Genomic DNA, 18932 nt, shown 5'->3' with positions numbered 1-18932 from the left:
GTTACCTGGACAGGAGTCAAATATTTTAGTATATATATATATATATATATATATATATATATATATATATATATATATACATACACACACATACATACATACATATGCACATAAAGTTATGAACAGTATATAGGGCCCGAGCAAAGCCGGGCTGAACTGCTAGTATATATATATATATTTCTGTGGAAATGATTTTTTAAAATTATATTTCACTTTTTTATGTACTAATCCTTAATTTATGAAGCTCAATGTAATTTTCCCAATTTTCTGTAAAAAATGCTTTTAACTATAATTTTCTACTGAATAAATTTTCAAAATTTTTGGATATATTACTATTTTCGCCATGACAAGTACTGCTTGCTTAAAACCACATATTTAGAAAGAATCAATCTATCGATTATCTTAAGCACTTTATCAAAGTCTAGCTTGATCTTTACTATGTTATGAATCATATTATAAAGAGTCAATGTATTAACTGTTGAAATGAGTCTTATGAATATTACAGTTAAATTTGTGCTTTTGCGTCAATTTTGTAGTTTTTTTTCCAAGGATTTTTAGGCTTGATCTCATAATTATTGCTTCCACTAGCAGGACTTGTGGAAATTCAACAGTAAACTTATTCATATGTAATATATTGATGTTGGCATTCTGTAGATATTCAGCGTAAATGGAGATGCTCTGATATTATTGTAGCTCTTTTGTTAAAACTGAAACATTATTTATCCAAGCTAGCAAGGACGCTCAGTCGTAAAGTACGCTTAAATATATTTTAATTCATGCAAATTTTGTATATCTAATAATAGTCAATTTGCTATCGATTCTTATTATAAATTTATAATATTCAATATATATATATATATATATATATATATATATATTATAAATTTATAATATTCAATATATATATATATATTATAAATTTATAATATTCAATACATATATATATATTATAAATTTATAATATTCAATACATATATATATATTATAAATTTATAATATTCAATGCATATATATATATATATTATAAATTTATAATATTCAATGCATATATATATATTATAAATTTATAATATTCAATACATATATATATTATAAATTTATAATATTCAATACATATATATATTATAAATTTATAATATTCAATATATATATGTTATAAATGTATAATATTCAATATATATATATATATTTTAAATTGATAATATTCAATATATATATCATAAATTGATAATATTAAATATATATATATTATAGATTGATAATATTCAATATATATATATTATAGATTGATAATATTCAATATATATATATTATAGATTGATAATATTCAATATATATATATTATAGATTGATAATATTCAATATATATATATTATAGATTGATAATATTCAATATATATATTATAAATTGATAATATTCAATATATATATATTATAGATTGATAATATTCAATATATATATATTATAGATTGATAATATTCAATATATATATATTATAGATTGATAATATTCAATATATATATATTATAGATTGATAATATTCAATATATATATATTATAGATTGATAATATTCAATATATATATATTATAGATTGATTATATTTAATATATATATATTATAGATTGATAATATTCAATATATATATTATAAATTGATAATATTCAATATATATATTATAAATTGATAATATTCAATATATATATTATAAATTGATAATATTCAATATATATATATATTATAAATTGATAATATTCAATATATATATATATTATAAATTGATAATATTCAATATATATATATATATTATAAATTTATAATATTTAATATATATATAATATATATATAATATATATATATATAATATTTGATATATATATATATAATATTTGATATATATATATATATATAATATTTGATATATATATATATAATATTTGATATATATATATATATAATATTTGATATATATATATATATAATATTTGATATATATATATATATAATATTTGATATATATATATATAATATTTGATATATATATATATAATATTTGATATATATATATATAATATTTAATATATATTATAAATTTATAATATTTAATATATATTATAAATTTATAATATTTAATATATATTATAAATTTATAATATTCAATATAGATTATAAATTTATAATATTTAATATAGATTATAAATTTATAATATTTAATATAGATTATAAATTTATAATATATAATATAGATTATAAATTTATAATATTTAATATAGATTATAAATTTATAATATTTAATATAGATTATAAATTTATAATATTTAATATAGATTATAAATTTATAATATTTAATATATATTATAAATTTATAATATTTAATATATATTATAAATTTATAATATTTAATATATATTATAAATTTATAATATTTAATATATATTATAAATGTATAATATTTAATATATATATATGAGTGCACCAACTTGAATCGAAACCAAATCTTAAACTTATCAAGAAAAAACATTTTTTGGGGAATATATATATATATATATATATAAACTTATGTTCCTTCAGATGTAATTGAAACCAATACCAAAACTTATGAAGAATTCTTGGTAAAATTATTTATTACAAGAAATGGAAAGATCATAACACTTAAACGACAGTCATTCCGAAGGAAAAAGATGTAATCGTGACACAGAAAATAATACGCTAGCATATAAATATATATAGACTATGACTAATTTTCATTTACCACAACATAAAATTACATTCGTAAGGATGTTTTTGCTTGTTTAAATTCTGCAGGTTTTAGTTATTTGGCTTCTGTACCAATAAAGCTGAAAATTTACAATTTCCAACAAATTTGGAGGTTAGAGTCAGCTAATGTATTTCCTAACTTCCAGCGCGACTGGAAATGATGACAAGGTAAATCAGTTCTTTTACTTTTATTTTTTTACTTCAGTGTTTTTATTGTGAAGCAATTTATTGAAATAAAATATAAGAAAATGACATTGAAAAGTATATAATAAAAATGAACAAAAATTATAAATAGATAAAAAAAAAAGTGTTTATTTACATTTTAGTAACACAATTAAAAAAATAAAATTTCATTTTATTTAAAATTTTATAAGAAATGTTTAAAAAATTATAAAAATTCTTTTCGATTTTGAAAATAAGTTTTTTTTTTATTTGAATTTATATAATGAATATGGTCATGAAAGTATAAAAATAAAATCATAGAAATAAAAATAAATGAAATTGAGATCTAAATAAAATTTTATCCATCATATGAAAGCCTATCAAATAAATAATACTTTCAAAATAATTTAAGATTTAAAAAAAAAAACAGAGTACATACATAGGGGAGATGTAGGCATGAGAGAAAAAAGTGAAGGAACTAGTTTGCCTTGTCACTGCTTCCAGTAGCATTATGCCGGAAGTTAGGAAGTATGTTAGCTGATTATAACCAACTCTGAATCGTCATAATTTAGTAGCTAATTATTCTATTATTCTACCAAAATAAATTTGGTATCATTGTTTATAGGCGCTTAGATATAGTCAGAATAAAAATTTGATTTAGGATTTTATGGAGAAAAACTTAATCACTAAAAATTGAACAAGTTTTATAACAAAATTGCTTTTATAAATCTGAAAATTTCACCACTTCCACAAAAAAACTATTTCAACAAAATTTCTCTCATTTCATTCTAACAAATGATCAACTTAACATGAGAAGCAGACGGATTGTGAAAATTTCTGATGTGTATTACATACCTTGTAGACAAATAGATATTCTCGAAGAAAGGCAGCTTGTTGTGCAGTGGTTTGACGGCTATCAGCCGTTAGCAAATGTTTGAAGGCAGCTGTTGCATTCTCCAACTGTTTCAAATTGAAGGATTGACGCCCAATCGTGAAATTAATGTGGTCCTGAATAATAAAAAAAGAAAACTTAAGATAAGTGTAAAAAGAAAAGTGTAAAATGAAAAATTTTTTTTCTAATTTAAAATTTCTCAAAATTTTTTAAAAAATTTCTTAAAAATTTTTTTTTAAATATTTGAAAAAAATTTAAGAAAAATTTGAAAAAAAAAATTCTTAAGATTATTTTTAAGGTGGCGACACGCAATAAATGTTCTCTTATCCATAAAATTTGATTTCTTTTATAAAAATAAAACTACTTAATCAATTTTCATGAATTTTAGAATATGATATTTTTGTTTCGGCACAGATACATAAATCTTTATTTTTGTATTTTGATATAGGGGAACTTTGTTCAAGAAACAAAATTATTAACCAAGAGGGCAGCTCAACAAGTATTTGTTTACATTAGATTTGAAGATGACCAAGCTGTAGTCAATTCGGAAGCAGACATGTGATATCTTGTTCCTCAGATAGGGTGATATAGGAAAGAAACTTTGTTTATAAAAGTTTTTTTTTTTTTTTTAGAGAAAGAGAGAGACAAAAAGGGAAAGTTTTTTGAAGCAATTTGTAGCTAGACAAGTTGTTGCTGTGAATATTTTATAGGGTTAACAAATAAGAATGTGTTACCTCTGCGAGTGACCAATGTTTTCCCTTGTAAACTTGTAACGCCTGTGAATATGAACGTAAAGCATGTTTTTTCTGAAAAAGAAAATAAAAGAGAATCGAGTTTAGTGTCAGTATCATCATCATCGTCAGAGAAAGAAGAAGTGCTAATTGTAAGATTAAGTTGAATCGAGGAGATTTTGTATTGAACTAAAACTTTTTTTTTACTGATATTCACCCTAAACAAAGCATGCAAGGGCTTTAACATGGAGATGTTTGTTCACATTTCTTTTACATTAGTGCACATTGGCACAGTTGAGGAAACGGGGAGAGAATTCAGAAGGTAAACAGTTTAAGGAAAAGAAGCTATTTAATTAGCGAACCTTCTGACATCTAGGGGACCTTACAGTGAAGAGGTGAGATTTTGCTGATTGTCAGGTTGGGTTAGGATTAGGGGTCAAAGATGGCAGGTAAAAGAGGCAAAAAATGGGGGAATAGCAGAGGAGTGGGGAAAGAAGGGGGGGATAAGCAGGGGGCTCAAAGAAGGGGGGATACGCAGAGGTAGGGGAGACGAAAGCAGAAAGGGGGAGACGAAAGCAGAAAGGGGGAGACGAAAGCAGAAAGGGGGAGACGAAAGCAGAAAGGGGGAGACGAAAGCAGAAAGGGGGAGACGAAAGCAGAAAGGGGGAGACGAAAGCAGAAAGGGGGAGACGAAAGCAGAAAGGGGGAGACGAAAGCAGAAAGGGGGAGACGAAAGCAGAAAGGGGGAGACCAAAGCAGAAAGGGGGAGACCAAAGCAGAAAGGGGGAGACCAAAGCAGAAAGGGGGAGACCAAAGCAGAAAGGGGGAGACCAAAGCAGAAAGGGGGAGACCAAAGCAGAAAGGGGGAGACCAAAGCAGAAAGGGGGAGACCAAAGCAGAAAGGGGGAGACGAGAGAGAATGGAAAGAGAAAGCATATGTCAGGATTAAAAATGGGGTGTATTGGCAAAAAATTAAAAAAGAAAAAATGAGGATAGGGAGAAGGTGTAGAATGAAGGAGAGCATAGAAAGAGTACTCACCTGTCCTGATTTACTAAACCTGTGGCCTGCCAAAATCATATGGAAGGCATATTTGCGAGCCATGGGAGGTCGCATTTTGATATAACAATGACCTGCTTGTTCCAATAGCAGGGCACTTCGTAAATCAGAATCTTGCTGCAAAATGGAAAGAAATATACAAAAAAGTTAACCTGATTTTAAACAATGAAAAAAAGCCAAACAAAATCATTAAAAAAAAAAAAAAAAAAAAATCGGACAAGTGCAGATTTTTTTTTTGTAAATTTGTTTCTGAAAATTAAAATTCATATTTTGACCCATAAAAGGGGTCTTCAGGAAATGTCAGTGAAAAAAGCGATCCACTCGTACAAAACTGCCCAGTTGAGGGTGAAGGAATCGAGCTTGACAATGATAGCGATCTTGTAAGGATCCGCCGTGTGCATTGAAAGTTTTCGCGAGACATACAAGCACACGTTTTGCCTTTTATATATTAGGTGCCCGGCGTTGCCAGGGTGTTTGGAAGTGCGTGTTGTGAGAAAAAAAAAAGAGAAGCAGGCAGGTTCGAACCATAGCGCAAACGAGGAAAAGAACGTGAAAAAAAAAAAAAAAAACCCAAAAAACATGACGTCTTTGCTGTTGCACCCATCACCAAACCGAAAGTGACGAATGTTTAAATTAAGGCTAGTCAATCGAAAAGAGGGGATGACTTTCGAAAATATAGATGAAAAAAGTGGCCCTTCCCAATAGAAAAGTGCCCAGTTGAGGGAGAAGGAATTAATGTTTTTAGCCAATTTTTTGATATTTGTCATCCGAAGGGTCAAACTTCAAAACGATACCGATCGTGAAAATCTGGCATATCTGTTTAAAGTTTTAGGCAGACATACATACAAACAGACAGGTAAGATTAATATTATAGATTAACTTGTATTTTTTAAAATACTTTTAGAAATGTTATTTAGTAAAAAAAAAAAAAACATTTCAGAAAGTACTTAAAAAAAAAAAATCGGTACTCCTGCAGTATTTTACCCACCGATTTCACGATCTTAGCCGAGCGTTGACGAACGCTTTCGGCGTTAACGCCGACGAAAGCCGAGAATTCGGAGCTACGGTGCAAGAACGCTAAAAAGTATGTGAATTAGCAACAACATTACAAGGAAAAGATATTACACACACACACACACACACAACAAAATGGATAAAATTAATACAAAAAATTTGGATAAAATAAATCACAAACACTTACCGTAAGTTTTTTTTTAAAGTAAAATAAATTTATTTTGTTGAATATATTTTTTTTTTTGGTTCATTTTGTTTTCCGATACCTTTTTTTTGGGGGGGGGGGGGGTAAGCAACAGTAATAAACACTTCAATGTTTTTTTTTTTGTTTGTTTTTAACAAAACGTTATTAAACAGTAACAACAATGTTTTTATTTTCAGTAATGTTTGTAGGGGGGGGGGACAACAATTACTGTTTATCTTTAGTTCCGACTGGAAGATTTTCTACTGACTGTAGAGGCAAAGTAGGGAGCAAAGGGTTTTCAGAGGATGTGGAAAGAAGAAGCTCCTTCCCAAACCGGGTAGCCTTCCGCGATTTGATTTATTATGGAGACAAAAGGGTTGTGTCAAAATTTTTGTCTCCACATAAATTCGCGTATGTTTCCAACAGCTCCCGTTTTTTTTTTTTTTATCGCTAAATTAAATAGCTTAAATGAAAGGCTGTGTATTTTTACTTTGAAACAATAAAATAACTGAAATGAAACGCTATGTGTGTAATTTCAAAGAAAATTATTCGTCTGCTGCGCGTTCGTTTGAAGCGCCCTGATTGGCTGATAGAGTATCGTACCGCTCGCCATGTTCCGGCGTTTTACGACGGATGTCGATCAACGCTCGGCTAAGATCGTGAAATCGGTGGGTAAAATACTGCAGGAGTACCAAAAAATCAATATAATTTGATACAATATAATTATAAAAGTATATAAAATGAAACTAAATTAAAAAAAAAACAAAGACAAATAAAAACAAATTAAAAGAAATTAAAAGAAAAAACAAAAAGCACAAACCAATAAAAAAACAACAAATCAAAAATTAAGCAAAAAGACAAAACAAGCAAAAAGACAAAACAAGCAAAAAGACAAAACAAACGAAAAGACAAAACAAACAAAAAGACAAAACAAACAAAAAGACAAAACAAACAAAAAGACAAAACAAACAAAAAACAAAAAAACCAAAAAGACAAAAAAACCAAAAAGACAAAACAAACAAAAAAACAAACAAAAAGACAAAACAAGCAAAAAGACAAAACAAGCAAAAAGACAAAACAAGCAAAAAGACAAAACAAGCAAAAAGACAAAACAAGCAAAAAGACAAAACAAACAAAAAGACAAAACAAGCAAAAAAACAAAACAAACAAAAAGACAAAACAAACAAAAAGACAAAACAAACAAAAAGACAAAACAAACAAAAAGACAAAACAAAAAAAAAAACAAAAAAAAAAAACAAAACAAAAAAACAAAACAAAAAAAAAAAAACAAAAACAAAAAAACAAAAACAAACAAAAAACAAAACAAACAAAAAAACAAAACCAAAAAAACAAAACAAACAAAAAACAAAACAAACAAAAAAACAAAACCAAAAAAACAAAACAAACAAAAAATAAAACAAACAAAAAAATAAAACAAACAAAAAAATAAAACAAACAAAAAAATAAAACAAACAAAAAATAAAACAAACAAAAAAATAAAACCAAAAAAACAAAACAAACAAAAAATAAAACAAACAAAAAAACAAAACAAACAAAAAACAAAACAAACAAAAAAACAAAACCAAAAAAACAAAACAAACAAAAAAATAAAACAAACAAAAAAACAAAACAAACAAAAAAACAAAACAAACAAAAAAACAAAACAAACAAAAAATAAAACAAAACAAACAAAAAAATAAAAAAAACAAAAAAATAAAACAAACAAAAAAACAAAAAACAAAAAAACAAAAAACAAAAAAACAAAAAACTAAACAAACAAAAAAACAAAACAAACAAAAAACAAAACAAACAAAAAAACAAAACAAACAAAAAACAAAAACAAAAAAACAAAACCAAAAAAACAAACAAAAAAACAAAACAAACAAAAAAATAAAACAAACAAAAAATAAAACAAACAAAAAAATAAAACAAACAAAAAATACAAGCAAAGCAAGCAAACAAAAAACTCAAAAGACAAAAAAAAACAATCAAAACCAACAACAACAACAACAAAAACCAAAAACGATAAAAACAAAATAAAAAACTCATTAAAAATAAAACTCCATCAAAATAAACAAAATAGAAAACAAAAAAAACTAAAAACAAAAGAAGCAAACAAAAAGCAAAAACCCAAAAAAGCAAAAAACCCAAAACAATAAAAACAAAACCAAAACGATAAAAAACTCATTAAAAATAAAACCCCATCAAAATAATATTTACCTCACTGGTCATCTTGATGAACTGTAACGCAGCCTCTGCATACATTCCTTTGCTTTTCAGAGCTTCAGTACTAATTAATGTACCTCTGGCAGCAAGTTGTGGGTTTCTGATAAAACAAAAATGTACACACATATTATAATAATAAAAGATTTTGTATCTGTTGGTCATGAAAAATTAAAATATTTTAGTTCAATTGAGAAATGTGAAGATAGAAAAAATAAATTCTTGGCAAATTTGCTGTATATTACAAGAGGTTGCAGGGAAGAGAAAAGGGCATTTTGTACTCTGTCAAGGCAGGATAAACTGCTTCTAGCAGCTTATCCTGCCCAGATGTGACAGCAGTACTCCATCCTTGGATGTACTTGGCTTTTATATAGATAAAGAATTGCATAAGCAGTGAGATATCTACTGGAGCGGTAGAAGGATCCCACCAAATTGCCTTCAATAAGTTCCCAGACATTTTGTACAGTCATTTAAAATTGACATAAACGCTTGAAAATTCAGTATGCTATTGCTATACATCTTATGAGATGACTGGCCAATTTTTATTGAAATGAACAGCTACATCATGAATCGGAATACATCCTACTAAAGCCTGATTGTCACAGCTGGTGAATTTCAAAAATGCAAACTGGGCGTAAGGACATTTTAGAAAAAGGATATGCAATAAAATTCTTTTTTAAACTTGGAAAAAATGCTACAGAAAGCATCAGTTTTTTAATGGCATAAGAGATTCAAGGAAAGCAGGGAGTTTGTGAGTGATGATGAGGCGTGGAAGGAGTATGGAAGTCAGAACACTAGAGTTGATTGGCCAAATAAAGAATTTCATGGATAAGGATCGTCGTGTGTTTATAGAGACAATAAGTGCATAGTTTGATGTCAGTGTGGGAACTGTACACACAATTATTTGTGAGGAACTGAAGATGCGGAAGATTTGCGCGAAGTTTGTCCCAAAGGTGCTCCATCCTTGTCACAGACTATTTGACCAAGATGGGCATTAAGATGATTCTTCACCTTGCTCCCTGTGACTTTTGGTTATTCCCTAAGCTCAAGGAAAACCTTAGAGGCTGTTGTTATGAGACAATTGAGGTGATGAAAGAGGCTGTGACAAGGGGTCATGGACACACTCACACAAGAGGACTTCCAGAAGGTCTTCCAAAAATTGTTGGCACGGTACAACAAATGCATTGCAGCCGGAGGAGATTACTTCAAAGGGGACCAAAGTTTCATATGTGTACTATCAAGAAAAGTGCCCTTACAAAAAAAAGTCTGGAAACTTATTAAAGGCATCCGGTACTTACTCTGACCAAACCAAAACACGCGTCCAACAGAACACAATCCATTAGCTAAGAGCCGCCCCAGGATCTATTCTCTTTCTGAGAGGCACACAAACCTTTACTGACTGAGATGTCCATTTCTCGCCATGCAACGCACGTCTTCATCTCTCACTGGCTAGGTTTCACTTCCATACATCATCACATACCTGATAGATTCTTCCCTTGTTCGACAGTAGTAACGCTCTAGTGATTAATAATGTCATAAGTTCCCTGAACTTACTCCATTCATTCATAATTCTTTATATAAAAAAAAAAAAAAAAAAAAAAAAAAGTAACAAATGCTAAATTTTTTTTTTTTTTTTTAAATTAACAATTATATTCGATTTCTGCTACTGAATGATTTGCAAGTGAGAATTCTTACTCTGATCAAACTAAAACACAAGTCCAATGGTGCTTATGTAGTATAATGGGATTTCTAGAAATACATTTTAAGTAAAAACACTTATGTACTTGCATGGCATGTTGAAATTAATAAAAGTTTAAAAAAAAAATGATGAAAAATAATATAGTACAGGATCTGCTGGAACTATTTTTTTTTTTTTTTTTTACAAGACGGAAAGCAACGTGAAACTGCCGTCTTGACTTATCTTCCCGAGATTACCATGGCTCTACAATGTGGAGAGCCGTGGTCGCCGATGCTGTTAAAACAGCAGAGATGCTGCTGATGATGATACTTGTATATTTATATTTCTTATATTATGGTTTTTTTTTTGTGTCAACATGGTCAGGTGAAAGTCTGCATTGAAAATCCCTTTTTCAAATATGTGTTCGACTTAAAAAAAAAAAAAAAAAAAAAAAATAAAAAAAAAAGACTTTAATAAATTGAATTGAATTTAATTAAATTTAAATTGAATAATAATAAAAAAAAATTATAAACTAATAATGTGACACCACTTCTCAAGGCCAAAATCAGCTAGAGTATAGGGGTTAATGAGATGGATTAATTGTCAGAGTGGGAAATTTATTTGGCCCTTTCTTACTATAAGGTGGGAAATTCTCATACAAAGGAAGATCATTTATTTTAACTTATTTTAGAATGCCGAAACCCATTATTTTTTTTCAAACCATAAACAAACGTTTGCATATAAAAACATCAAACAGTAATCATATATGGGAACAGGTGTCGCTTCTGCATTTACCGACCTACGATTTCCACAAAGTTAGCTTAGGCTCTCTTAGCAGCTGACGGAAATAACCAAAAAAGGTAGTCTGAGTATGCCTCAATTTTTTTTTTTTTTTTTTTTTTTTACAAATGCGCTGTCTTTTTTTTAGCTAACAATAAAGGCTACTTTTTTCATAATTTGGAAGAATGAAAAAATTAATTTTAATCGCACAGGCTAGAGTTATATTTAAATGTATATTTATATTTTGGTGCAAGTCTATAAATGGGCCACTAGTAATCTTTTTTTACTATAAAAATCTGAAAAAAATCTTTATAATGTACGTACTTGTCACTGCATGAAAATGTCATATTCCAAAAATCACGTAAATCGATCAAGTAGTTTTTTTTTTTTTTATTTAAGAAAATCAAATATTATGAGAAATTTTATCGAAGAAAAACTTCCAACCATCTTGTTTTTGAATGATACATTGCTAGCGACACCTATTGGGAATATAAGATCGGCAAAGGGGCAGACAATCGACTTTCCACACTATAGAAAAAAAAACTTGGAAAATTAAGACATAAGTTTTTGAGGATGTTGAAAACGAAAATAACGTTTAAAATTCCAGCAAATGAGTAGTTTCCCAGATATGAAGAATTTTACATAAATTGAGCACCCACACGTTGACGCTCCTCCAACAAAAATTAGGCAAATGTGTATTTCAGCGGCGTAAATTCAAGTTTGTGGGTGCTCAATTTACGTAAAATTCTTCATATCTTGGAAACTACTCGTTTTATAGATTTGCACCTATATTTCTTATATTTTATATATGCATTGTTTTTTACTTGCGTCAACATGGTCAGGTGAAAATCCTTTTTTCAAATATGTGTTCGACTTTAATTATAAAGTCCTTTTCTTTTTTTTTTTTTAAAAACTAATGTGACACCACTTCTCAAGGCCAAAATCAGCTGGAGTATAGGTGTTAATGAAATGGATCGTCAGAGCGGGAAATTTATTTGGCCCTTTTTTTTTACTATGAGGAAATTCTCATATAAAGGAAGATCACTTATTTTAACTTATTTTTTTCAAAGCAAAAACAAATGCACACATATACAAACATCACACAATAATCATATATGGGAACAGGTGTCGCTTCTGCATTTACCTACCCACGATTTCCATAAAGTTAGCTCAGGCTCTCTTGGCAGCTGACGGAAATAACCGAAAAAGGAAAGCTGAGCATCCATAGCCCTTGAGCTCCTAGAGGGGCATAGGCCATCTACAACATTTTGCAGATGTTTTTGTAGCGAGGAGTTCTTTTTATAGGGTGAGGGTGCTGGCCCCATGCCCAACCTTCCCAGAAGGTACATATAGCCTTCCCAAATGGTCACCCATCTGGTACTGGTCAGGTTCAACGTTGCTTAACTTCGGTGATCTGGCGAGAACCGGTGTGTCAACGTGATTATGCGAAGGCCGAGCATGCCTCGACTTTTTTTTTTTTTTTTTTACAAACGCGCTGTCTGTTTTTTGCTAATACAAAGGCTATTTTTTTTTCGTAATTTGGATGAATAAAAAAATTAATTTTAATCGCACAGGCTAGCGTTTGGTTAGGGTTTATGGTTAGATACATGTTTGTAATTTTATTTATTGTATTTCCATGTTTTTCCTAGTTATCATTACAATTTTCTCGTAGCGGTTTAACGTTTCATGATTGGCTACTTCCGATTATTCTTGTCAGCGACCGAGCACACCCAGGAAACTTTGTGGAAACCACAGGTTGGTAAATGCGGAAGTACTGAACACACATTTATGCACATTCACTGCACAGGCCGTGATCACCTGCTTGGTCTGGGGGTCAAATTGTGGCTTCGTTCAGAGACCGGTCGCAATGTCAGCTGCGTGGTCTCAGTGTTGCAACAGAAACAAACCGAGCACGCAACGTCTCCTTCCACAAGTGAATTGAAAATCCCTTTTTCAAATATGTGTTCAACTTTAATTATAAAGTCTTTCTCTTTTTTAAACTAATGGGACACCACTTCTCAAGGCCAAAATCAGCTGGAGTATAGGGGTTAATGAAATGGATTAATTATCAGAGCGGGAAATTTATTTAGCCCTTCTTTACTTTGAGGTGGGAAATTATCATATCAAGGAAAATCATTTATTTTTACTTATTTTAGAATGCCAAAACCCACTTCATTCGAAATAATAAATGTGAGGAAAATACAGATTAGCCAATAATTTTGTTCAATTACTGTCTCAACAGATTTGTATCCCGACCGATAACCATAGAGTGACAGGCCCCAGCACGCACAACTTCCTGAATAACGATTGTCTGTTAATAACGTACCACACTGGGGACCATCGAGAATTTACTTGCATCGGCATGGTCAGATGCAAGTTTTGTACTGTATGATATTTCGGAAAATTTTCCTTCTTCAGATATGAGTTTGATTTTAATTCAAACGTCTCCAGTATATACATTTGAACTAAAGATGTGAATGCAAATTTCCTGAAATATCAGACAACATGGAACTTCCATCTAATGATGTTGACGCAAGTAAGAAAACAGTGAAAGTATGAAATATAAAAAAATATTTGGGTACTTGTACAGTTTAGTCAAAACATTTAAAAATGAAAATATCGAAAAAAAGGTTATATTGTACGTATCCGTTTTGAACTGAAGATCTCCGGAAAAAAAATTTCATTTAATTTGATCGAGTAGTTTTTTTTTTTTTACAGCGGAAAAACACGTTCTTATGAAAGCGCATTGAAGTCAGCCATTATGAATTTGCTGAACATGCCACGTGGAGATAACTCCATGTAAAGCGCCGACACTCCCTCCCCATATTTAATTCTAGCTTTTCTTCCTAAAAATCGAATCTTTTGCTTGGTATCATAAATTGTTTTTCTGCTGTAAAAAAAAACTACTTAATGTAGTGAACTTTTTTTTTAGGAGAACTTCGTTCCATGACGGATATGTGCAATATAACCCTTTTTTTTTCCCCCCCACCCCTATATTTTCATTTATAATGTCTTGACTCAACTGTAAAGTACCTATATTCGCTTTCCAAATTTGGTAATAACCCATTTTTCTATTATTTTTTTTTCCCTCTCCATAATAAAAATTTGGTGGTTGGCCAGAATTCAACCGAATTAAAAAAAACAAAAATGAAAGAAAAAAATCTTCGCTATATGGAATGAAAATGTCATATTCCAAAAATCACATAAGTTGATCAAGTAGGTTTTTTTTTTATATACTTGTTTATGATTTTTAGCAATTTTAATTATAAATTGTAGCCATTACAAGGCTGATTTTGATCTTGGTAGCTGAATTTCAGTTGTCTTCCTTTATTAAAGATGGCTGAGCGAAACATACTATCCTTGCTTCCTCATAAAAAAAAACTTTCACAAAAAACACTTAGATGGAGTACTGTTGCCACATCTGGGCAGAAGCTGCTAGAAAGACCTTATTCTGCTTTGACAGAGTTCAAAATAGACTTCGTAGCCTAGTGGGGAAATCCCTTTTCTCTTTCATACAATCTCTTTTCCACAGAAGAGATGTTGCGAGCCTGTCTGTTATTTATTGTTATAGCAAGTGCTCGTCTGAACTCCAATCTATGGTCCTCCCTCGCCAAGCTTTCACAAAAAACACTTGTCTAGCTAAAAACCACAATCAATAATTTCCCCCTCTTTTTATCTGTGCCTAAAGCTAAACATAGATTCCATGAACAAAGTTTCTTTCTTAGAACTGCACACCTGTGGAACTCTGTACTGCTGGCCTGCTTTCCAGATGACTACAATATAGTTATTTTCAAGTCCAACATAAACTTGTTGAACTGTCCCCTTAATTAATCAAATTATACCAATTTCCACCCTGAGCAATTACTACGCTATTGCCCCAATGACTAACAAACACTCATAAAACCCTTGTCCTCGATTGGCTTCTGGGTCTTGATAAGTTGGTTGTTTTTGTTTTACGGCATATCAACCCTTTTCAGGTTATTTAATGCTGAATCCAAAGATTTTGAAGAAAAATTTTTTAATAGAATATATTTGTTGTTTTCAAGTCGGTTTCTATTTAACCACTAGTTGGGACCCTAACAGGTACTACCACTCCAGGTCAGAGTGGACCTGGGAGCAATGGCAATGAAAGGGTGGCTTCACACTCTCCAAAGCCTGCAGGCTGGGGCCTCACCACTGGCTATAGTTTAAGGTCATATCCAGAACCGGGTCTTGATAAGGTGACTCCTTTGTAAAATAAATAAGTAAAAAAAAAACAAAAAACTTTGTGATTTTTGGAATATGACACTTTTGTTTTGTACATATTAAAAAGGTGATGTACCTGCAGGTAGCGAGGTAAGTAGTGACAGCAGACTCCATGTAATGGTGAGGATACGGTCTACCATTGTCTTGCATGAAAAAGGTTACGCAGGCCATTTCCTGAGGGGGGGAGAGAAAAAACAGGATATAAATACAATAAAAAGAAACGTTACACATTTCAGAATTTCAAACGGAAATATAAATATTCATATTTATAGATAAATCCTATCCTGGAAGAAGAAGAAAAAAAAGCTCAATATTCAAGACAGAACATCAATATACAAGAGGAATTACATTATGTGAATTAAACAATTAAAATTTTATGTTCATATACAAGTCAAACAATATAACTTCAACTTGGATGTCTTCAAGTCCAACATACACAAATTCCTGATGAACTGCCCCCTTAAGTAATGACACTTTATCAAATCTCCAATACTAACGAATACTACAATACTACCCCATTGATTACTGTACACACAATAACCCTTATCCCCGAGTGGCTTCTAAGCCTTGATAAGTGGTGACCTCCATTAATAAAAAAAAAAAAAAAAAAAAAAAGAGTAAATTATTTTCTTATATCTTTTTCTCTTTCCTGCAATTGCTTTCCCACAGAAGAGACGTTGTGAGCCTGTCTCTACAAGAGCACATGGCAGAGAGAGAACAAAAATAAAAAAGCATCTGGCGGAGAGAGAAACTTTAACCATGTGGCGGCATGATAGGACTTTTAAGCACATGTTGGTGCGACAGGAACTGTTAAAAAAAAAATCTGGACTTTTTACAAAATTATTGGACGACCATGTGCCATGGGGTAAGCTGAAGACATAGTAGCTGGTTGTAGCTGCAGACTTGGAAACTTAATTGACCCTGAGAGGAGAAACAGGGATGTGACCAAAGTGTAGCTGGCTTGAGAAATACGTGTCAGTGGTTTGGTGATGAAACGACTTAATAAACGTCTCTCTTTCACATGAAGAAAAAAAACTTGTATCAAATTTCTTTCCTTTGTTTCTTTGAGAGGCTTTCGTACTCATACACAAGGTCATGACTTGGCGCTATTTGCATTTTGGCCAAAGTTAACACTTTTATACAACCTAACATCATTGTGATGTTCGCTTGTATGAAAGTGTTAACTTTGGTCAAAATCGAACTTACTTCAGTAATTGTTTTTTTTTTTTTGTATTGATTTTTCGATACTTATCAAACACATTCCGATACAAAACCTATGTAAGAACATTCCCGGACACATCAAGTAACTGTGTGAAATTTAAAAAAATCAACCTAGCTGTTTCAGAATCCATAGGGAACCAACTCACAAGAAACACGATTCAGGTTTTCTTCTTGTTAAGTAATAAGCAAAAATGTTTAAGATGAATCAATATTGGTACATACCAAAGCGCCCGCATAATGTAACCACGCATGGTCGTTGTTGAAGTCCCGCTTAGCAGTCTGATAAGTATGGTAGGCAAAATCATACATCTGGAATAAGAATGCCAAATCTGCTAGACGTCGCATTTGCAATTCGGGAGCTTCCGTTGTGTAGCTGCAATAAAAAGAAAAACAGTGATTTGCATTATCGTTCATTTGTTATAAAAATCAAATACATAAAACTACTAAAAGAGAATTAAATTGTTTGTATTTTTTGTCATACAAAAAAAAAAAACAAGAACCAAGATCTGAGACTTGCTAGCTTAAAATAACGGTTGATAAGTTACCCTATTCATCTATTATATAAAAGGAAAAATGAGCGTGAGCGGTTAGATTCCGCGAGAAGTTTTCGCATACTTCCTAAATCATAATATCTCACATTCGCAAACAGAAATGGTTTCTTTGCTGTTTTTTGATCGGGTTTTAAAAAATTCCCACTGTGCCGTCGTTTCGAATGCTTATTTATATGAAAAAGACAAAGTGAAGCTAATTGAACGCAACTACCTGGCCTTCGGGCCGGATAGTATCTGTTCTGTAATTGATCCTTGGTCAATGTAGGGGAAACCCTTCATACTGAAACAATTACCAAATACTATTTGGATACTGCTAGAGTGCTCCCTTTTTTGGGGGAGCTGGTTTCCCCCCCGACATTAAAAATGACCTTGTGTCCTATTTGCTTTCGTGGGAGGTTTAAAAGCAATGTCATTTCTGCAAGTCATTTTTTGAATTGACTACATTAAATTTGAACGCGTCATGGAGTGACGGTAAGACGTCAGATTTTCTATCACTTTCTTTTCTACCTTCACGTCACGCCTACCTGCTACCGCTTTTTTTTTTTTTTTTAAATTATTTTGCTCAACACATACTTCCAAACACCCGGGCAATGCCAGGCACCCAGGCTCGTCCTGTATATAAATCTTAAATGTCAGTTTGTGTGTAAATGTATGTGTTTGTATGTCCGCTAAAAAATTTAGTCAGCTGCATCGGACTGGGTCAAAACCAGTACCATCTGAAAGACGGATCCCTACGACACATAGTATCTGAAAATTAGAAAAAAAGATTAATTCCATGGTGGTCAACTGGATCATTTCTTGCAAAGTGGGGGTCACTTTTTGCGTTGAGATTTTTTGTAAGTCATGTAAGCCTAGCAAACTGAATGTGGCCGCACGGGCACTCTCTGCTGTTTTGATTGAAACAAAAGTTGCTGCGATTCATTTGTTTTTTTTTAGGGGGGGGGGTTAGGAAAAACATTATTTTGAAGGGTCATGACCTCATAAGTCGTCGTGGCTGTGACAACTAGCGCGTTAGCTTTTTTCCCTTCTTTTCCTTTTTCATGTTCGAGCCTGCCTACTGCGGCTAATTTTTTTTTTTGTGTGGCCACACGGGCACTCTCTGCTTTTTTGATTGAAACAAAAGTTGCTGCGATTCATTTATTTTTTTTAGGGGGGGGGGGTTCCAGCACATTTCTTCAAACTTCTTTCCCTTCTTTTCAGGGGGATGCTCAATATTCTTTATATAGCAGCTCTGTCCAAACCGAATTTCATGTCCACCTGGTCAACGCCAGATATCCATGCTAGTATTATAATATAAATTAGCGGGACCTGTGGAAATTTCACAGGCCACTCATTCGTATGTAATATATTGATGTTGGCATTCTGTAGATGTTCAGTGTATATGGAGACGTTCTGGTATTAGTGTAGTTCTTTTGTTAAAACTGCAAAAGTATTTAT

The 18932-nt window shown here is 30.9% G+C and overlaps 1 protein-coding gene across 1 annotated transcript in view; it reads right to left on the bottom strand.

Moving 5' to 3' along the window:
- LOC145268704 (trafficking protein particle complex subunit 8-like) overlaps positions 1 to 18932 on the bottom strand; it is a 121914-nt gene that overhangs the window by 91798 nt on the left and 11184 nt on the right. The window contains exons 4-9 of the mRNA XM_080124241.1: positions 17167 to 17317; positions 15800 to 15897; positions 9018 to 9123; positions 5582 to 5716; positions 4546 to 4617; positions 3775 to 3927 (exon numbers count right to left, since the gene is read on the bottom strand). Coding sequence (XP_079980367.1) covers positions 3775 to 3927; positions 4546 to 4617; positions 5582 to 5716; positions 9018 to 9123; positions 15800 to 15897; positions 17167 to 17317 — 715 coding nt within the window. The remainder of the gene's footprint in view (positions 1 to 3774; positions 3928 to 4545; positions 4618 to 5581; positions 5717 to 9017; positions 9124 to 15799; positions 15898 to 17166; positions 17318 to 18932) is intronic.

This window comes from Euprymna scolopes, chromosome 44, assembly GCF_053919585.1.
Source record: "Euprymna scolopes isolate OS-2025 chromosome 44, ASM5391958v1, whole genome shotgun sequence".
Taxonomy (NCBI): Eukaryota; Metazoa; Mollusca; class Cephalopoda; order Sepiida; family Sepiolidae; genus Euprymna; species Euprymna scolopes.
This window is presented reverse-complemented; position numbering and strand designations above follow the sequence as displayed.